Source organism: Diorhabda carinulata, chromosome 6, assembly GCF_026250575.1.
Source record: "Diorhabda carinulata isolate Delta chromosome 6, icDioCari1.1, whole genome shotgun sequence".
NCBI lineage: Eukaryota > Metazoa > Arthropoda > Insecta > Coleoptera > Chrysomelidae > Diorhabda > Diorhabda carinulata.
In genome coordinates, this window is record NC_079465.1 from 6,263,205 (window position 1) to 6,286,748 (window position 23,544).

Genomic DNA, 23,544 nt, shown 5'->3' on the forward strand with positions numbered 1-23,544 from the left:
ATTAAACTATTATTTATTGAAATAAATCTTACACCGACACATGATCAATGAGATATAGGAACATGGTAATAGTATTTCAGAGGAAGAGGCTAGACGCCTAAGACAATTTTCTACGTGACGTTCGGCTTTGGATTGAGGGGAAAGATTCAATAAAGTGATCAAAAAGATCACCGGATCTCTAATCTTCTAAGAGTTGTGAGTCTAGATTACTGCCCCCAGAGGTATTTACAAATGGAAAAGAAGTTTCCAAAAATAGGTTGCAGGGAGGATATTTGGAATATCTAATTCACGAAGATATTTGGAGGGGCTAAGTTATCATTAGAACATCATTAATATTGATTCATGTGTGCACATCGAAATTTATAACTCATTCGATATACTTACAAAACAAAACGCTGTATTTCCATTTTTAGGAGAATATTAAGAGATACCATTTTTATTAAAACCAACTTTATTGTTCCTCTTTTCCTTACGGTTTCTATTTCTATATTCACAGGATATAACCAAATATTCAATGTTGGAATAGACGTTTTTTATTTTTTCAGGATGTGTTCCATGTTCCTTCCTGAATTGTCTAGTTTTGTGGCAGCCATGCTGTTTGCTGTTCATCCTATTCATACAGAAGCGGTAAGTTTTCAACTTTCTAATTAATATTCTGAATAGTGCCGGAAAATTCAGAAAGCGTTAAATTCATTTTACTAAATGCATATATATATAATACATTTGATTATGTATTTTTATGAGAATTGTAGTCAGACCAAAGAGTATTTGATATCCTTTTACCATGGATAATCAATTCATACGTGATTTGATTCCTCTACTAACTTATTTTCATACATTTTGTCGATCACAAATGCTCTAAGATCTTGATCTTATCTTTCCCCATAGAAAAATGAATATTCTTGTCGAGGCCACCTACTTCTTTTAACTCCAAACTCTAACTTCCAAATGTATTCCTGACATTTTGAATTCTTAGGCCTTTTTTGGTATTATTTACTTCTAACTTCTATTTTCCCCAGGAATTTAATTTCCATTGCATTTATAGGGTTTACTTGATTTTGATTTTATGCCAACGTCTTATAGCTGCAAAGCACGGTAGTCCTCACTAGTTATTTCACAATTTATAATTTTATGTTGTTCGGTATTACTTCTCTACCAAAGAATGATGCTTTTAATACATTAAATAATTTACTCCCTTTTCCTGTCCTCTTATTTATTTCCTGCTCTAGTCTGTCATCACTTCCCATTATTGCACGTAGATATTTATATATTTTTACTAGTTCCAGTTGTTTTTTTTTTTTTGGATTATTATGTTCTCTTTTTGTAGATCTTATCTCTTAGTTTGATTTGTATTTAATATCGGCTTCGCGATCTTAGTACCGCATGTGTGGAGTTTCTATTGACCAATTATACTATCTGACTGGTGAGAAATTGGTCATAAAATGTCTGTTGGTCTCAATAATTAGTTAGAGTTAGAAAATGTTCTATTTAGGGATAAAGTGTTTTAAGGTCATTGAGAAATATTGGCACCTCATTCATGAAAAAAATAAAAATTTCAACCTATGCGCGATCTTAATATTCATACTCTAATATAGGTATATATCTATCTATCTCTATCTAATATAGGTTTTCTATAATAGGCTAGTTTCCCCAATCCCTCTGGTTCAAAGTAAAGAGCTATGCGTGAGTGTTAACTACCCTGATGTGGTGGATCTGTGGCCCTGATACAAGGAACCGGCCCAAAGCATACGCGTTACGACGATACCAACTATCAACGAATACTTCTCGATCTCCCACGTTGATAAGAAATTTTCTAACGCTTACCAATTAATAAAACCAACTGACCTTTTATGACCAATTTCCGACATTTCAATTGTTATAATTGGACAATCGAGATTTCATTCATGGGATGCTAAGATCTTGGGACTTTCATATTTCATATTAATTCTCGTATTCACTACTTCCAGATATATCGTAGATATTTTTCAGATCTCTGTAATAATACCATATCATTCGCGAATATCACTTCCGTTCTATATGTTGGCCATATCCTCCTCAATCTGTTACTATTGTATACATCCTTGTTTAACATATTTTTTTTCATAAATCCCTTCTATTCTTCGTTGTTTGCTCGCAGCACTTATTATCTTTGAACATTGCCTTTATCATTGCTATTGATATAAGAGAGTCGTTTTGTTTTTAACCACCGATCGCTCCCTGCAGACGCTACGCGAGCAGAAGAAAGCGGACATGCGGTGTGGGTGACTGCGAAGCTCTCACACTACACACTCTGCCATTGTTGACATTCAGGTGTCAGTCGGCGTTCGACTACAGCCCTATAAACATGTCCGCCATTATTGATGCTTCGCCAAGTGTGAATTGCGAAGTGTAATTCGTTCTATACAGGCTGAAGGCTATAGTCCTGTAGAAAGCCATCGAAGAATGAGTCGTGTGTATGGGGAAAACTTCATGAGTGATGGTGTTCTGCGTGAATGGTGTCGAAAGTTTAAAAATGGCTGTAATGATGTGCATGATGAAATGGTCCAAGGACGCAAATATGTCGTTGCATATGACCTGGTTCGATGAGTTGACAGAATGGTTAAAAAACCGCAGATTCGCCATTGCTAAATCTACGGAATTTCCTGAAGTTTCAAGGTCTCTCTTGAACGGTTAAGCTACTTTGGCAGCAACTTTCTTTGAGGAGGTTATTGAAAAGCTTGTCCACATATATGACAAATGTCTCAATCTATTCGGTGATTATGTCGAAACGTAACCGTTTGTGTTTCACGCCTCATTGTGAGTCCAAGGCTAGATTAGGTTATTATATAACCACAAATTGTCACATCTTTGTATGAATATGTCCATTTAACACAAGGTTTCATAGTAAGGCCCCGAGAATTTTGAGAAAGACAACGCTTATTTAGGAGAGCCTTTAAATTCGACGAGTTCAGCTCAGCTTCCATATAAATCTACATAATTTGGCTATAAATGAAGATCATCCAACAACTAATACTTAATCGTCTACCATATATCCACAATAGATAGTACTCTAATGAATCCTGTCCAACATTGAAATCGAAATCAAAAGGTACACTTTACTTGTTAATCATACAGTGTTGTACCTCGGTGTAAGAGGGATATAGGATCTAATCCATGCGTACTAACAAGAAAAATTTAGGTATATCGGATTATTTATGCTTTTCGTTTCCGTTTAATATCCCTGTAGCAATGACGGTTGATTAAAATCCTTCGAATAACTGAAACTTATTTTTAACAAAAGTTTTTTGGGGACGAAACATTGATAAAGGCAATTTAGTTTTGTCGTCCACTAGCTTATTGGTTGATAGATTAGTCCCGCATCAACTAGTTCAAGTACAATTAGTATTCGACATTCTAATTCTTTTTTTGTGCTTTGGTACAAATTACTGGTAACAAATTGACAGGGAACGAATTGTTCGACCACCAGTTATCTCTTGTACGTTCATTACTTTCAGAAATTAATGACCAAAGCGACATCAAAAAGACAATTTACGTCGGGGAATTCTTTTCAGAGAGGAATTCTAACAAATTGAGAATTAGTTTGCCGTAGATCGACACAGAAAGATGTGTTAGTGCAATAAATAAATTGAAATACTTTAATTGGATACAGTAGAAAAACTTTCATTAAAAAAATGTTCCAATTCAGTTTTGTTAAGAAAAAAATAAATTGTGATTATTACAGTTTAAGACTTTGAATCTACAAAAAATTAAATACATACTGCTCAGCAAACGAAGGGAGATTTTTGAAATGCGAACAGATGAACAGATAACTCCATTGTGTAAAGGATAACAGTCGGTGAAACAATTATTAAAAGTTTCATCGTTTTGAAAAGTGGAAAATAGAGGGGAAATCTCCGAGACTCATACTAGATAGTAAACTTCTCTGGAACAAACAGGAAAAGTAGATATTATTAAAGCCACAAAAACCATGATGGTGTGTAGGAATTTTGTAGGAAGGAATTGGGGTTGTAGCCCAAAGATCTTACTGTGGCAATTACGAGACCAATCATCGCTTATTGGGCAGTTTGGGGTACTAGAACCCATCTGAATACCACGATGAATATCTCTCAAAGGTACAATGACTGGCCTGCTTATCTACTACCGGGTCCATAGAATCATACCCAACAGCTGCACTAGAAGTGATTATAAATCTTTCTAGATAGTACTGGAAGGCGTGGCAGCAGAAACATCACTTTGGATGTTCAGAATAATCAAAGAAAAACCGTCCCGAATGATAATGACCAAACCTGGGGATAGCCTTAGGATAATGGATCGGAAAAATTCAGCTATTAGAAAAAATTTATTTTATTATTAAGATAGACAGAACTGGAATAGTGTACTGAATAGAATAGAATAGAATAGGTACTGGACCAGAACCAAACACACAAAGCTTTTTCAAGCAGAAATTAATGTATCTAGTTCAGTATCCAGAAAAATTAAACGATTTATACAAGAAAAATAAAGTTACCGTATAATGGATTCCTGGACACACTGGAGTGGAGGGAAATGATAATCTCGAAAAAGCGGGGACAGACAAGCCGTTCATGGTGTGGTATCAGCTACAGAACATTGGAAATAGCTCTGGAAAAGAAGGTAGATAGGAGTACAAACAATTATTGGGTTCAGCTACAGGGGCTGAGACAAGCAAAGACACCTCCTGGGAAACTATAAGCAGAGAAGATCTGCTGGATGTATTAACCTAACTTTACAAATCCTACTAAGAGTTCTCTTGGGGCACTGCTACCTAAACAAATACCTGAAGACTCTTGACTAAGCAGGTAATGCTACGTGCAAATTTTATTCCACAGAGGACGGAACCTCTATCCACATTCTCTCGGAGTGTGAAGCCCAGAACACTACACGTATGAAATAGAAGAAAATCTCTGGCGCTGCAGCCATCGCACATTCTGGAATTTTCAATTGGTATTTACAGATCAGCTGTAAAAACTGGGTTCCCCAGTATCGCACCAAAAAAGTAGGACACAATAGATCTTCTGGGTAGCAGTGTATATGATACCCTAATAACCACATCCATACATACATCATTTTTAAAATATGTTTTGTATATTCATTGTTGCATCAACTGCAACCAACATGTCAGTTTATAGTTGTGATAAAATTGAGTGTCTTTTACTTTTTTGACTTTGCAAATATTAAAACTAATAAATAGAAAACGTCAGAATACATTAACAGTATTGATAATATTATTAACTCGATGTTCATTCCTCAAAAAAAAATATTTAATTCAGTTTTTAATTAAAGTATTGGGGCCAGACGGTCTAAACTTAATTCAATTGACTTTTTAATAACTTTTTTTTCGATAATAGAATTTTTTTATTATTAGAAAAGGGGAAATTGAAGGATATCCTCATTTTATGATTGAGTTCAATTGATTTTTTATTAGCTATAAAATTTGTATTTTGTATCAATTTAATATATATATAAAAATTGCTTTGCTTTAAAATTTAATTTTATGATCTGTTTTCGGCTGCCACTGACCTAGCTCAACAATAAGTTACTAAATAATATTATAGTCTGAATGTATTCAAATTCTAAAATTCGGCGAAAGCGCGAGCGGTTCCTTTGACGCGGAACCCGTTTGATGTTTGTTTTTTATATTCGTTTCTATAGCAAGCGGTGTATTATCTTATAAATAAATAAGAAAAACATTACAATATGCATAATTCAATTCATTAAAGCTACAATTTGACTCAGAAGCTAATAAACTCATAGATGAACGAATGCAAAAATAAGCTAATGATCGCGGGTTATGTCACAAAACTATGGTAACACAATATTTTTCACATCAAAGTTCGTATTTAGTCCCGTCCCAATTATAAGTTAGCGTTCATTTTGTACCGATGTATGCATGTAGAGTATCATGTTCACAATCAGCTTTGAAAGTTCATTAACGTAATCAGATTCATCCAGAAATAGCAAATTCCAAATTTTACGATATTAAACAATTTAATCCTAGTAATTTAATTTGGACATTCGAAATCAGAAACCCAAACTGTAATTAGTTAGTTGAAGTTAAATTCTCGTAATTTATATGTGGCAATTTTAAAGAGGAGCTCAAAACAAAAGGATGATATCCAAAGTCAATTCTACTTGCACTATAAGCAATTTTCTTCATCAGCCGTTAAGTATCCACATAAGACTAATGTTTGTAACATTATTTTTGTCGGGCATCCGATGTATTCTCTTAATATCAAGCCAGCGTTTTTAGGGAATTCTATTTTTTATGATCCCTTTTGGTAGTCTTTGTGCTCTATATTTGTATTTTTTTCTAGTATGATGTGCCCACCTCTATTCTAGCTTAGATAAACGCTTTATGATGCCTGCACTTTTGTACGTCCTCTGCTTTTCTCTTTACAGATCCTATTTCTAAGCGAGATTCCTAACATGACTCCGATGACCTTTGTGTTGTTAAATATCGACTGTTCTCTGTGAATGTTATAGTTTCCAGGCCACGTGTCGCTACTGGAAGTATACATGATTCATATACTTTTATTTTCTTTTTAAAGTGACTGGGAACGGTTCAGTCTTTCATGATATGACGAAGCTTACCAAATGCTGCCTACTTTAAATCACTTTTCTCCATTCAATTTTATATTGTGACTTACCCGTTGATATTTCCAGTGATTATTATACCAGCTACATCACCCATTATTTTTGTTTCTGCTCTATATAGTGTCTGTTCAGGCTCTGTGTATAGTAACCTTCGGAAGCAAAGCAGTGTGGACCAAAACATTGTTATCAGCACATCGCACACCTCGCTGATTTTGCCGTGCCTTTTTACGATGAGTTTTGACGCATTTTCATTAGTAAGTCAGAGTTATATACCACGTTGTTGGATGTATTAGATTGCTGTAAGTCAATCAAAGAAATACCATTGCAGTATCAAATTTGGTAGCTCCCCTTTCCGATGCCACTCCATGCAATCTCTTTTGGATGTCAGATTAAAATAAAATACCATAAGTTTAATCACCTGTAACAATTAATCGCATTACACTATTTTGTTTCTTGCGGCAAATCTCTAAAAATCTATCACAACATTCTATTCGACGCTGCGTGTAGGATCCTTAGAGTACTTGTTTTGAAAATATCGGTCTGTGCTGCAATTTCTTTTCTTTTCATTCCTTCTAACTACGATCAATTCTTTCATCTAATTTAATGGGTCTCGTCTCCAGCAAAACCACTTAGAACACTTTTCAATTTTTGGAATTGATGGACACCGTAAACAGTCTTAATTTTGTTTTTTATTTGTGTTGGTGTTAATCCTTCTTGAATCAAAAATTTTATAACAGTACGAAACTCAATTTCAGACATTTCTCAAAACAACTTGATTGAGTGGCCGTTCGAGTTCTATTATAATGAAATGGATGGAAGCAGCAAGTTGAGACTTTGTGTAAAGCATGTTGACACGTACATATAGATTTTTGCGAACTTACTATATTTCCGGACGTATATATATATACGTATTTCGTCTGCAAAGCGAATATTGTTTAGGTAGGATACGTAAATCCTTATTCCCTTTCGTTCCCTTTATAGTTCTGAGGATACTTTCTCCAAGGGTTAATGATTTTAAAGATATCGAATCTTCCTTGAGAAAATCTCGTTGTATTTTCATTTAGGTAGTAACTCTTCGTCAATTTTAACATAGAATGTAGCATTATGATATATATTTTTAATTATGCTAGTGTATTCTGAATCTTTCTTCCCTGTATAAAGTAATCTTCACTAACGTGATTCGGCTGGCCTGGATTATGTTCGCCACATGTTTTTTGGACGATCAGAGACACAATTTAACACTTTGCCACTTATCTGAGAGCATTTTTACACTAAATTTATTCGCTTGTCGCAATTGAAAAAACCTAAAGTGATATTTACTGTCAAGACCAGTTAATTTTGTGTAAAATCTTTCTGAAAATCTGCTCGAAAAATTCTAATAAGAACGAAAGAAGTTCTACTTGAAACTATAAAATTAATTATGAATCATTTGGTGATGAAAATATGTGGGACAAAATCGTAATATATAATAAAGAATAACGAAAAAATAGTATCGTTTCTTTATATGTTCAATTATTTAACTAATATTCTTATATACATTAATTAGTAGAGTCCATTAATAGAAATGTCTCATAAAACTATAATTTTATTAACAATATATTGAAAATTTATTTTTACAAGCAACCAGCCTGGCCCAGGGCTGCCCTGTATTGAGTTTACCTAGGCAATCAAACCTAGTCCAGACTTGCAAACTAGCCTTGTGCCTATCTAAGTAGCCAAGCCTCTCCCAGACTTCTAAACTGTCTTGGGCCTACCTAGATAACCAGGCCTGGTCCGGGCTTCCAAACCAAACGAGGGACATTGTTATCATCCAAGAGTTCCACCAAGTCTGGTCCAATGATGGCTTTCAAGCTAGTAACAGAGTTGTACATACTTGGCACAAGTCTGGGCCTCTATTCGGTCCACCATCTTTTGCTGTTCAATTATGTGTGGTAAAACTTTCGAATCTTTCGATTTGTCAATAACGGTTATTTATATTTGCATAATTGACTTATACTCAAATTACAAGTTGAATTAATATATGAGTAATAAAAGAAGTCATAACAAAGTGCTGAGTGCAATGTCGAAAATTTAAATGCAGAAAATCTGCTCATTTCATCACTTTACATGCTGATGTACATACAGCCACCTGCTGGATATAATGTTTTAACAAAACATTATGTTGCTGGATGAATATTAAAAAACTGAGCGAAATCAGAAATAATTTTATGAGAGATTAGTGACATTTTGAAGCAAAAATAAGAGATCGTACGCACAGAGTCACAAGAGACATGGACAGATAGGAGCAGCCTCAAATTCTAGTGATTCTACTACAAAATGTAAATAAATAATAGTTATTAGAGCTGGCTTAGCCACAGGAAAACGCATTATCGAAGTATCAATCATGCAAATAAATCGAAAGACTACGAAAAGAAACTACAAACACTACTGACAACAAAACTATTCTGGTTTACATACTGAGTATAAACTGATATCATCAATATTTTCACAAATCCCGAATAAAAAAATTTCACTCAGCCATCTCAATAGCTGTGAAAGTAGTATGGCAGTATGGCCGAGAAAAGGGTGATACATTTCTCTTTTTGGACATATTCTGTGCATATTCCAACAGGAATATTTACGAATCTTTAGTACGAAGATTGTGAATGATGGATTAGAAACCAAAATAACAGTATTCGGAGTGGGCATCACACTGTCTTGACCTGAATTTAATACAAAATAATGTGGAGAATGCTTTCTAGTGGATTTTAAGAATTGCGAAGTAAATTTAGACCATAGGGAGGGATAGCTCTCTTCCAAATAATATTTTTGTAGTATGTAGAATGTAGTAATTAAACTATTTATTGAAGTTTCATTAACATATAGTGAAAAGTCTTTCACAATGGAAAACAGTAATTTTTATTCCCGATTCTTTTGATTAAAAACGTTGCATGTATTCAAGTGAGTGAAAAAGATTATCGCCCAAAGCGTATTATTTCCAAAAAAGTTACTCATTATAATTGTAATTTTTTTGTTTGCCATTATATATAATGCAAAATTCAAATATCCAATATAAATAATTACTCCATAATTTTCACTGAGTGGAAATGCATATTCGGAAGCCTTATTTCTAGTTTCCTATTTTTTCAGATACAGTGAATCTCGTTTCTAGGGATGATTAATATCACTGTTTATATTATCCGTTTGCATTATTGATATATTTCGACCCTTCCATTTACTTTTATACAAAATGCTCGGGGAGAGGATCATCATCATCACTGTGGTTTCGGTTTTGTTGAGTTTGTTTTGAACTGGATGTGATTGTAAACTTCGTTAAACTGTTTTCTTACGGTGTTGGGAATCTAAATTAACTACGTTCGTGCGTCGGCACTTTTTACTCCGCAGTGATTTTAATGAACATATATGATCATAAGTGTGAGAAATAAAAAAATAGAATAAGAAACTTTAGAAGCTAAAGCCGAAAACTCATATGCAGATTATTTTTCGATAGCTAGGAAACAAACAAAAAAAAAGAGAAAAATTGGCTTTAAAGGAAGGATTGAAAATCTTTTTTATGAAACCATACAACGGAATATAGTAAATGAAATCTAGTTTAGAGCATATCAAAACATAAATATAAACAGAATAATTAGCAATAATGACATTTATTCTAAGTATGTTTTTGTATTACTAAATAGTCTATAATGTATATGAGGTACTAGAGAAGACCTAGAATATGGTATCTAGAGTGCATCTCAATGATACTTTACATCAACCTCTTCCTTAAGTTAAAAGTCATACATTTTATGACTTTTGAAAACTCTTATGACTTACGTTTATGAATAATTTTGATTTAAAATCCAAATCATACTCGGAATCAGAAGATAAACTGTCGCAACCAATATTTACAGCAACAATTGTTCACTCATTTGAAGGGAATCATTTTTTCTTCAAAATTCTTCCTCCATATATGCCCATGCTAATTCAATGGAGTTCAACTCATAATAATATGGTGACCTAACCACCATCATTGCATAATTATCTGCAAATTGATAAATTTCAAATTTATTCTCTTCATTGACGAAACATCCAGTTCTCTTTTCCCAGGATTTAGCATGCAAATCATCTATTATCTATCAACTTGGTTGTGGACAATTTTCTAAAAGTCTTGATGGATAACTTTCACTATACATTACCATTATACAGTTCTGAGGATGCAGATCTAACATTTGTTCGAATTATTTTTCAAATACATCAGCATTCATGTCCTCATAGTATTTAGCGGTACGAGTAGATTAAAAAGTCAATAACCAACCCTCAACAAAACCGTTTGAACTGTGGACGTGTATTATTATCAATCTGCGTCCTTTTTCTGAAGGTTAATTTAAACCAGTAGATAAATTATTTTAAAGAACCTTTCTTTGACTTAACTATTTCATATTGCTATCAGAATTTAGCCAAGTTTGCAAATTATTTATCAACGACAACGACAATTTTCTAAAAGTCTCGATGGAAAACTTCCTGTATCTATTACCATAATACAGCTCTGAGGAAGAGGATCCAAAATTTCGTTTTCAAATCATTCTTCAAAAACATCAGCATTCATGTCCTCGTGGTAGTCAGCTGTACAAACAGACTCAAGTTCAAGAAACTACATTCAAAAAACTGTTTGAATTGCCGATGTGTACTAGTATCAGTCTGCTTCCGTTTTCTGATGGTTGATTTAAGCCAGTAGATAGATGATTTGAGAGAACTTTTCTCCGACATAACAATTTCATATTGCCCTCAGAATTCAATCAATTTTTTAAATAATTTATCAAGGACTTGGTTAGGTTGGTCCATGAATAACTTCCAGTATCCATTACAATAATACAGTTCAGTCGAGAAGAACGCATGCACTTTCTATCTTTCGATTTGAAATTTCAGGTGATGTTTGGAACTCGCTACACGTTTTTTGTTTACTAACTATTTAAATAGTAAATTTCCCAACACCAAGCGTACTGCTAACTAATTCACGATGTTATCAACATTTTAACATAAACTGTTGTCTCTAAATGGTTTAAAACTATTGAATATTAATGCTTTTTTATTGAATGTTGAAGGACATTCACGTGGTTCTTCCAAATTTTTGATAGTCACACTAGAAATCACATTGCAAGTTGCAACTAAACTGATCTGTTTAGAATTTGGACCTTCTAACTAAAATGAGAAACCTTCAATCGCATTTTGGGTGTTGTATTATGTTTAAATTATTTTGTAATAATATTTAAAACGACCCTACTAAGTTTTATTATTTTCTCATTCATAAAAAACTATAATTTTGAAATAGCAAGACATTTTACATCAAACTTACTAATACTTTAATTGATTTAAGTACAATTTATTCACTGTACTATTAGCATTGTCAAATGTCCATCGGAAAAACTGTTATCTCTAGTTCATTCTTACAATTTCAGCTTGTTCACATTCGTAAACAACCATAAATAAATTTGCTTCACTACTTAAAGGATTAAACTGAAGTGTTGAATAGTTTAGTGTGACAACCATCTCTTTAATTAGAAACTGTGAATAAGGCATAAAACCATACCCTTATTAACATGACAGGAAATAATTAGCAACACTTCCAAAATTGAAAATAGTGGTTTCGTACTTTCTTGCTTCCCGTATAATTTTTGTCTTGTTTAATTATAATTTGAGGTAGTAATCATTTTTTTATTATGTATATAGCTCAATAATTTACGTGACAAAAAATATAAACCTCGAAATAAAAAATATTGAGCTTTAAATTTGGTCTTTAGAAAAATTCAAAAAATTCCTTGTGTGATATTCCAGATCGAACGTTACAATAATCTGTATATGATCGATAAGAAGCATGAACAATAAGTAATACATGTAATATGACTAAGGAAGGGTGATCAGAGAAGAATAATAACGGCACGAAATAAGCAGACAGTAGAAGTAGCAGCACATAAAAAGATGACAGGAAAAGCATTAAAAAAATGGAATAGCCAAAGAAATTATAAAATGTATTGATAAAAAAGGAAAAAAATTGATTTGAAATAAATGTTATTATGTTTTTGAAGAACAAAGACTGCTGAGAGATAAGAAAAGTAACCATAATATTAATATATAGGAATGAGGAGTACACGCATTGTCTTAGCATCTAGCTGATACAAACAGGCTATAAACTATGCATGTGAAGTTTGGAAAAAAATCAATACGTAAATTGATTAAAAAACAGGAAGCATTCCGACCATGCAGACAAATGAATAACATCATATTTATAGTGAGAAAGAAAACTAGAAGAAGGAGCAGTTTCTGTTACAGTAAACAGAAGATATATGCTTATTGTAGGTGATAGAAATACCAGAAAGGAGCTATCAGAAGTAGGTTGAAAGCTGAAGAAAACATGGAGAAGTGCCAATGATGGTGCCATTGGAATAGAGGAAGAAGTTAATAATAACAATATCCAAAAAGGAAATCTGGGAAAGTGTAAGAACCACGGGAAAGTATAATTGTTAAATTCAGCATAAAAACTACTGCTAACAATAATAAGACAAAACAGATTTATAGCATTATGTGATAGATAAGACCAATGGATACAATATAGAATAGAAATTTCATTTATATACTTCCAACAAGCCTTTGACATCAATGAATAAAAATATCTAAGGTAAGCTTTTAAATAGATGAGATCCGTGTTAATAAAACTGATAGAAATGATTATGGAAAATTAATAATGATTAATAAGGGTGAGGTAAGGTGATACACTATCAATCAATATCAATAGAAAAAGAAGCAAGTAATAAAAAATATAATAAAAGAAAATGTAGGAAGAATTTATGAAGGTTGGTGAAAAATGTGTCTAAAAACTGAGACAGACAAGACGAAATGTATGAAATTTAGCAGATAGAGGAAATAGTCCGAGTTAAAATAGAAAGATGTGATTTTCGGGTGGTGGAGAAATCCAAATATCTTGATAAAATAATAATGAACGATACAAATAGACCAGAAGATATAAGCATCAAATAGAGTATAGAAATAAAATGTAAAACAAAAATTTTCATATTAAACAATCTCATCATATTTTATGCTGCAGATACCATGAGTATAACTAATAATGGGGCTAGATGATGCTATTATGGGTCAAAGATACGCTGGAGGGAACGTATGCTGTGATGGTAATATAATAGCAAGAATAACATAGCTGAGATATATCTTCATATAGATCTGGACTGGAAGCTGAGATAAGGAGAAGAAGAGAAATGCCGTGATCAGGATGGTTAGATGGATTGGAGATGGGTTTAGAAACAATAAGAAACTGGAAATAAATGGCTGTGGCCTGGTAAACAAGCTGACCGTACAAGAAGACAGGGACTGAGTCTCCCGCAAGTTCCACATAAGCAACGTCATGTCATATGCAGGGTGTCCCACGACGAGTCAAGACCATCTGTATATGACAAAATACTTATAGTAAAATCATGAAAATTCGTATGTTTGGGTTTTCGGATACGATCTTTTTAACTAAAATACTTTCAAAGATAGTCGACTTCCGGTTCCACCGGAAGTTGACCGTAACTGTTGTTTTAAATAGAACACCCTGTATATAAATACTTTTTGAAATCTATATAAAATTTTTTCCAAAAATGCATACCTTTTGAGTTATTAATTCTTTTGTAAAAAATTTGACCATTGTAGACCGTTATAAATTATTTTTTTACGAAGACACCCTTAAAGATATGAAAATGGTTTCTGTTCGGTTGCTTTTAGCAAAATCAGACGTATTTGAATCTATGCTGAAAAATTTCTCATTTCATACAGGGTGTGTATAAAAAGTGGTCAAAGTTTAATTTTATAAATATCAAATTTCCTTATTTTTTTAAATAGAACCACCCGGTTTTTTCCATTTTAATGCATTAATGGCTAAAAAATAAGGAAAATTCATGCACTATACACGTATATACACTTTCATATACCTAAACCTTACCGTTATCCAGATATTAAATGTTTTCCGTAAATTTTTAGAAATGCAGATGTGGGTCAACAATTGGTTTGATTCGATTAACTTTTGCTTCAAATTGTTGAGGAGTCTTTTAACAGTATACGAGTTTGGTCGTGGTTTGGATATCTTGCAACAAATGAAGTACATGTTCTTGTAACAACTTTGTCACATTCACCATGTATTAAGAGCAAATTTAAATAATCTTCGTTATTAAATTGGGAACGGGCGTTTTAACGATTTTCGAAAGTATCAACAATTGACTAATGAAAGTTAAATAAGTGTTATTTATTACAAATCCTACTAAAAGTATAAAAAAAATTAAAAATACAATAATTTAAAACCTCAAATATCTCGGAAACGACTAAAAGTTGGAATACGATTAGTAAATATAATTTGATTTGATTTTTTTAGAGACTTTGAGAAGATAAAGAAAAATACTTTTTTATTTCTTAGTGCTTGTATCAACGGGTCAAAATAAAATTTAAACTACACCCGCATCTCCAAAAATTTACAAAAAACATTCAGTATCTAGATAACGGTAAGGTACTACAAGTATTTTGGCACATGCAGTTAGTTTTAACTCGTCGTGAGACACCCTGTATAATTGCACTGAAATTATATGTGAACTAAGAGATATAGCTTTGAATAGGTTCAAGGAATTAATTACAGTAGAAAATAATCATTACATAACTTCACGTAAAGTATTATCTATCGTTGCAATTTAATTGATTTTAGTTATTTTTCCATTTTGCGAATAAATTTTTTTTCAAAAACTACTCAAATACCGTCTGTAATCTTATCTACATTTATGTACAACTTATAAACTGAGTCATGTAATATGACGCGCAAGACTGTTAGTTGCTGCTATATAGTTAATTTTGTAGTTTATGCAAGAGGTTTCATTTATTTTCTATCAAATTCCAGGATCCTACCTGTTCGCTGTTATAAAAAAACTAGGAAGCTCCGGTATTTAGTTTGAATATTGTTACGTCAAGATTATTTTCCACATCATGTAACACTTTAATGAACCTTTTATGTCACAAAATGTTAAGTACATTTCCCTACAACTTCAACGAGTCAAAAAGGAAGAACAAACATGGGGGAAATAATATACCGAAGTTTAATGTTCTCGACAGAATATTCCATATATGGGGTTTAGATCTAGTAGATTAATAAATTTAGTAGATACACAAACTCTTCTTAGATACTGATTGATGATTGTGAGTCATATCAAAATACTGTTTTGAAAAGGGTGATTATAAAATGAATTTACTCCGAAAATATCAAATTAAACTACTCAAATGCTAAAGACATATTGTGTCAAAGGGCTTGACAACCCATAAAAGTAATGAGACACTATAAACTTTTCGTATAGTAAGTGATTAACATAAAAACAACAATTTTTCAAAAGAATCCTACCATTATTAGTCGATTTTCTTATGAAATTACCGCAGGTAATCTAGATTGGAAACTAACCACTTAATCTTTTTCACGTACTCAACCAAAATGATACTCAAAACTAAGTGAATTAGAGAAATTGCCGATAATTTGTTTTATTCTTCATTTAGCTTTATCAAATTGGTTATAAAACGGCTCAAAAATTCGTCTATATTTCTGTAAAACATTGTCAAATATGCAGATTTTGTTCCGTTGTGAATAAACGCGGCACCCATCTCGCGCATAGCTTTCTCATGTCGAAATTTCCATTTAATATGTGAAAGAGTTCGTACACTTTCAGTCGACGATCATATACTCTTGAATCATTATTTTCATGCCCAAATTTGACTACGCGCATGGTTATTGATTGCTTAATTTTAGAATATTGTAGTGGCTTCAAACTGGTTGGAAAAGGTTAATCCCCATTGTTGCAATTGAAGTTAATTATTCCACGTGCTTTCCGAATGGAATATTTATTACTTAAGTTACCTAATAGATTCAAGCGGGTTGTCAACTAAGAACTGAACTAAGTTAGTTTAGCTTAAGTCACGTAGCTGTGTAACTTTTATAGGCATAGGAGGTACTATAGTTCGATCAAATTAGACAAAAAAAAGAGTGAAGCTACAAAAATTCCTTCCAAGCTGAAAATCAGTAAAATTATTTAAAAAATAATAAAAAATGAAATTTTAAAGTTCAGGTGTGTGAAAAAAGATGTTTTTTCGCGATTTTCAGCATAAAATTACCTCAGACAAAAATTGTAGATAATTAAATTACAAAAAACGAACCAATACTTGTTTCTACAAGCCTCCGTTTCTGAGATATAACAATTCAAAAAGTTGTAAAAGTTTTAATCGTCATACGTACTCGTATATACATCACTAGAGTTGTAATATACGTTGAAATATTTTTCTATCGGCTATTGTAAATTAATTTAAAATATAAAATATACATGTTATGACTAAAAGAATATCAGATAAAACAAAACCCAGTTATACTCCATTGTAACCTTAAGACAACATCTGTCTCTAAAAATATATGGTAAAACAAGCTAATAATGATGCTGATGTATTGATTATTGAAACAGTAATAGAGCTATTCAGTCAATCATGCTACTCACCGCTCGAACTTCAACTGAAAAAACTATTTTCTTCTAAAAATCAGGAAAAGCTCAACATCAATCGCAAATCTATTCATCAAAAAGTTCATCTACTTTTGCAAGGTGTCAAAATCATGTACTACTTTCACACGCAATAACTCACTGTGACACAACATCTGCATTTTATGGGAGGGGTAAAAAACAGTTTTCAAAATGTTTGAAAAACAATATACTGCAGTTTTTAAAAAAATAATTCAACCTGACAAGAAGTTATTACCAAAGGCATTCGCTTTCTTTTTTCTATGTACAGAGCTCCTAAAAAACTACCTGCTTAGATAAGTGAAAGACAAGTTCCATTAACTTGTCTTCCTTCAACCTCATCTTGGTTATCACTTGGACCCTACAGACTGGGGTTGGAAGTTATTCGACAATACATTAGAACCCGTTCAAACTTTAGTCCCATCTGCGCAAAGAACAGCACATGCACATGCACATTTAGCACTGCAAAAAGGGATGCAGTGCTAAATGTGGTTGCAAAAAAGTTGGATTGTTCTGATGTTTTGCAAGGCCGGTCGTGCTCAGACTATTAAATGTCACAACTTGTATTTAATTTAAATCGCTTTCCTCTTTACAATCTCTGCTAATTTCCATTATATTGCAACCGTTTCAAATTGAACAAAAGACCCGTGGAATAGGCTTACTGAGGAAATCATTATTGATACGTTTTTTGTAGAAAATTTTATGATCTACAATATTCGTCTAAGGTATTTTCATGATAAAACTTGCTGAAAATCACGAAAAACTCATTTATTTGACCTTTGACTTTAAATAAAATTTTTTCCATACACGGAAATGATGGGAAACTTCCAAATTTTATTTTCAATTACTTTTTAAATAATTTTACTGATTTTCAACTTGATGGGAATTTATATAACTTCTAATGTGTAAATTGAACGGACTACTAGACCTAGATTGCTGCGATCATTTCCGGAAGACGAAGATTTGCTGTCATATGTCGGTTCATGTCCAGTTCTTCTGTTTGAGTATACCTCTTTATATTCAACCAATAAGCATAATCCAACCATAACATTGATTGATCATCATCTTCTTCTTCTTCTTCTTCTACTTCTTGGAGATCTGTCGATCTGTTAATTCTGAAGCTGCCTCTGCATCTTTTCCTGAGAGGTGGATTGCCAACTATCTTTCCACCTTTTAGGTGGTCTCCCGGGAGTCCTTGAGCCGGGCGGATTGTTTTCTAGGACTATTTTCGGAAGTCTGCTCTCGTCCATACGTCTTACATGGTTGTACCACTGCCTCTTACGTTGTCTTCCCCATCTCACAATGTCTTGTATCCCGCATTGCTCTTTGACATCTGTATTTCTTACTCTGTCTCTTCTTGTTTTCCCCACTATTGATCTTAGTGTTGTCATCTCTGCCACCCTCAGCATTTGTTTCGTCTTGTTGGTTTCCTCGCGGACTTCCGTGCCGTACGTCATGATGGGTGTGACCCATCATCATTGATCATAATAACGCAAATCCCATGCAATTATGAAGATGACTTTTGAACTCATCTCATCTTTTCATCGTCCAACTTAAGTGCTTGACATCGCCCACCCCTATTTCTGTACAAACTTCATCGCCACCAAAAAGTACGAAATAATGCATATTTTTTTATGCAACCCCATGTCTTTAGGAATCATTTTTGTGTTGCTTGTTTTCCCAGTTACAATAATTTTGGTAATACAATATTTAACAAAAATATTGTTGTATATGAGAAAGAAAGACAATAAACAAAGCGATACGATATTTATTAAAGATTTGGGTGAATTTTGATGTAACCCATCATTAATTTCAACGATACCTATTCAGTACATAATATTAACGTAACATAAAACAAAACACGAACAATTAAATCTGGAATACAAAAGGAATCGTTTCAAATTTTCAACCAACGGTAGGATTTAACGGTGACTGAAAATCTTTTCAGACACGCCGAAAATATTCAGATCTGCAGGATTTAACAATAGGCTATTTTCTGTTCCATTCAATTTGAATAAAAAAAATCGAGTAACGGCAGAACCCGAATATTTCAAAAATGTCAAGTTCAATAAGCCCATTAATTTTGTCAACAAGAGATAGATAATCGAAATTAAACAGACATTACTTTTCTCACAGAAATTATAATAAATTTCGAAGTGTTGTACAAGTGACGTGAATCCTTGATCATTTAAATTTAGCTCCAACACATCATAATTATTGATTATAATATTGAAATGTTGAAATTGTTTTCACTTGAAAAAAAAACTACAATATATATACGAGGTGTTCCTATTAAGTAACGAAACTAGTGTTGCCACAGAAGAAGTGCGCATGCGTCAAATGTTGCGATTATCTTCTGTTTGATCTGAAACCCACTATAGGGTTTGTTGACAAACCAGTGTAGCGGTGCGCTTCGTTTGAATAGGGCTTCTTTTTCTTTTGCCCCAAAAATTAGAGCAACGGATTGATGAGGAATTTCACATGGAACTTGGAAAAACTGCAACTGAAATTCATAATTTATTGAAACAGGTATGTGGCAATGTTTGTCGCATCCACACGTTTTCGAGTGGTTTATCGTTGTCAACATGACCGAAATCATTCACGTTCGAATAGCCATTCCACGTCAAAATTGGACAGAAATATCGAAAAAGTCAGAAATCTTGTTCGAACGTACCGTCGTGCGATTGCTGAATCTACTGACAAAAATATTTGCAGCAATTTTACATAAAAAATTTGACATGCGAAAAGTGTTTAAAGAACTGGTGGTAAAAACTTTAAAATCTGCATTAGAAGGAACAAAGTTAGTCTGTTGAAGCTGTGAAAGAAAAAGCATCGCGCGTCCTGAAGGAAAAGGCAGAAAATAATTTCCTGTACTATTTCGAACAATGGAAGAATTGCATGGAGAGATATAGATATATAGAAGAGGCATATATCGAAGATGTCAATATATAAATATACATAATATCAAAATAAAATGTTTATATTACCAGTTTCTTCATTTAATATCCACACCTCGTACATAATAGGAAGACCAGTCAATTCTTATAGAAATTTATCTCATTCGCTTTAAAAATCAAGCTACTTATCTCAAAGTTTAACAACTGCTTCGTATTCAAAATTGAATTATTATTTCTCCATTGGCTAGAAAATAATTGTTTAGCAACTACGAGATCATCTAGAAAGTTGGAAACGATAAGTTTCCTGATGTGTGTTACCCAACTAAATTGACTATTTCCATAGTTTCTCACAAATAGAACTCGACTGATTCGATTTGATCAAATTTCAAAATCTCATACTAATAAACACGTTCCTGGTTATTAATCCACGCACATATACAAGGTTAATTAAAAATAAAGAAACTTCTGAATATCTCACAAACGAAAAAAGATAGAAGAAATAGAAATATAACATTCTAGAAAAATATGGAAAAAACCTCACAGGCTGTATTTGTTAGTGTGTTAGTACTTATATGGTCATTTTCTTCATGGTTATTGTTATTAGGTATTGAGGTTGAAAATGATTGAAGGCTTAAAGCATTACGTATAGCTAATCTATCTTATTATAAAAATTTCAGTTTACGTGTTTATTTTCAGGTCGCAGGCGTTGTAGGAAGAGCAGAGACACTTTCATCAGTCTTCTTCTTGGCAGCTTTCATTCTATATACCAAAGCGACGCGAAATAAGAAATATACAGGTAGGATTTCCCCTCAATTTTTCTCATTTTTTTTTCGTGTGAAAAAGTATTGAAAGTCGATCTACTTTCAAGTGATTTACAACGATAATATTTCTACTGTGTCATAATCCCTATGGTTGGTTGAGTCGAAGATGAATTTCTGATAATCATAATTCATTGATGCCCCAATGAGAAGTGATACATTAAAATGTCTAGAAAACTTCAGTTAATATTGAGTCAAGAGTTTGCCTCAATATGAATAAGAATAATAATTTTTGGAAATTGAGGAATATTTGAGAAGATTAAAAAATAGGTCGATTCCTGTTTCAAAATAGTCTGATTTACACTTAATGGAGTCACCGGGAATATCAAAATCTGAAAGGTCTTGACGTTTCCAGGTGAAAATCCGAGGCAAACAGAATGAAACGTCTTCTCTTCTGCTTATCTATTCAGTTACGGATATGTTTTATCGATTTCGACATGGAAAATAAACGAAACTGTTAGAATAAGAGATAAATTCTTCCCATGTGTGAATTTCATATCAAACGCTTGACTGCATTCTAAAATGTATGAAAAATGTTAAACCGAAAAATTTCTCTTAGTTTAGCACTTATATACTTCAGAGTACTCAGAACACATCCATTTCTTCAAATCATTAGATTTTATTTGATTTTCCAGTAGAATCATATAGATATATAAATTATTCATAATGTTTTTATTTTTGAATGTAGAATAAATACTCACTACCAACATCGAAATTTTCATTTACATACTTCGGTTTCCATCTGAACACAATTTTCATGTACGAGGGTTATCTGAAGAGCTTCATAATAATAATTATTTTTCTATTCTCTTTTCAATTCTATACATATAGTCCATCAATGGTTCTGATTCAAATATGTCGGTGGTATTAAATCCGGTATATTTCAATATGTGCACCATAATCAAGCCAAAGATCAAATCGGCTGCTTAAATGTGTGACAAATTTTCTTGTTATATCATTATTTGCTTGGAATCTTCGAATAAAACAGTTGTTCCAAAAGTTTCTTTTTCTTTAAATATATTCCTCTTATTAATGTCTAAAAATTCAATTTAATACTCTACTGTCAGCACCAATGCGTTACTGACACGATGTGGATAATTCCACGAGGGTTGTCGGAAATTTTTCTAACCTAACAAATAAACAGGACAGGAAACATTTCTGTTGGAAGTGAAACTTTGAAATTATGACATAGGAAAAATCGCCGAGGGCCAAATCTGGTGGATATGTTGGGTACTTGATTAATTCGAAGTGCATTTTTTGAATTTTAGTCATAGCGATCACCGAAATGTGAGAAGGTAATAGAAAAGTACTTCCTTTGTCTTCAGATACGGTCGTTTATTTTTAATTTCCCCCCAAGGATTGTTGCGTCTAATTATTGTTTCACTTTTTTAAAGATAGTCGATGAGCACAATCCCATGACTATCCCAAAAAAAGGGTGTCATTATTTGTTCATCTAAAGAAACTGCCCTTTTCCAAATAGGTTTTCCCTTTGCAATCCATTATTTATATACCGTTCTCCATTTCGGCATAACGGTGTACCCAGATTTCATCTACAGTCATGGTTTGATGGAAAAAGTTCGACTAATTTTGTTCAAAGCACGTCAATAAAGCCTGGAAAATGTTCGATTAAATGCTCTTATATTTTTCTCCGACCGTCGTCCAGTACCACTTTGTCACATTTCTATATGATATTGCTGGTTGTGGTCATCTCCAACGGTTGTTGTCAATCAAGCTGATACGGCACATTTATATTCAGCTGATTGAACTTTCACGGTCGTGAATCATGGTGAAGAGGCTAGGTACACGGTATCAACTTTTTTTTCATTTGCTCAGGCATATTGCCTTCCAAAAAGAAATATTGATGACAGCTCGATACTCAATACTCGTGATTATGTTTTTTTTATATGTTTAAACGTTTTCTGTTCAAAAGAGATTATTATCTTGTAATTATATTATTCATTTTTCATATATCCATTCTGTGTTTATCAGGAACAATTTTTTAAATAAATTTTTGTAATATAATTCATTAGTAATTAATCAAAAACAACTTTTATCGACATTAGTGGTTAATATTTATTTTGGTTTCTTAAAGAAACAATGACACAAACACGAGTGTCAGAAACTGAGCAACCAAAATAGCTGAAATATTAGTAAGAATAATATTTCTGAATTTACATTGACATCTTCCAGTTGAGGTCGGAAACTTTTAAATAATCCTCTTACTATAAAATTATTATTTTGTCTACAGTCATACCTGGGTAGACCGCAAATGTTTGCATTTAATCCAGTCACATTTTCATAGTATTTGTCAACATTAACCAATTACCTCTTCCCCTAATTACAACCTTTTTTCGCAGGCTAAAAACGGCGCCCATGTTTCTTTAAAAACCTCGTAACTCAATTCATATAACACCCAAATAGAAAAATGACATAAACTGTGTCAAGTAAATATATACAGTAACTTTAACAAATTATCTCTAAAATTTATTTGCATTGGGACGGCGCGGCGTAGCAACCATCGCCCATTAATCAGTTGATCACTCAGTTCCTAGAGTCCTCTTGTTCTTTATCAACGATCCGAATATCTACTCAATCTACTACTGGGATTCTTGTTATCAAAATTCGAGTAGTTCTGCCCATAAAAGTTACTTCCGAATAGGTACA

At 32.8% G+C, this 23,544-nt stretch overlaps 1 protein-coding gene across 1 annotated transcript in view; it reads left to right on the forward strand.

Moving 5' to 3' along the window:
* The window catches only part of LOC130895868 (protein O-mannosyl-transferase Tmtc3-like), a 184,691-nt gene that overhangs the window by 82,853 nt on the left and 78,294 nt on the right, over positions 1 to 23,544 (forward strand). Inside the window, exons 3-4 of the mRNA XM_057803442.1 lie at positions 546 to 627; positions 20,759 to 20,858. Of these exons, the coding sequence (XP_057659425.1) occupies positions 546 to 627; positions 20,759 to 20,858 (182 nt within the window). The remainder of the gene's footprint in view (positions 1 to 545; positions 628 to 20,758; positions 20,859 to 23,544) is intronic.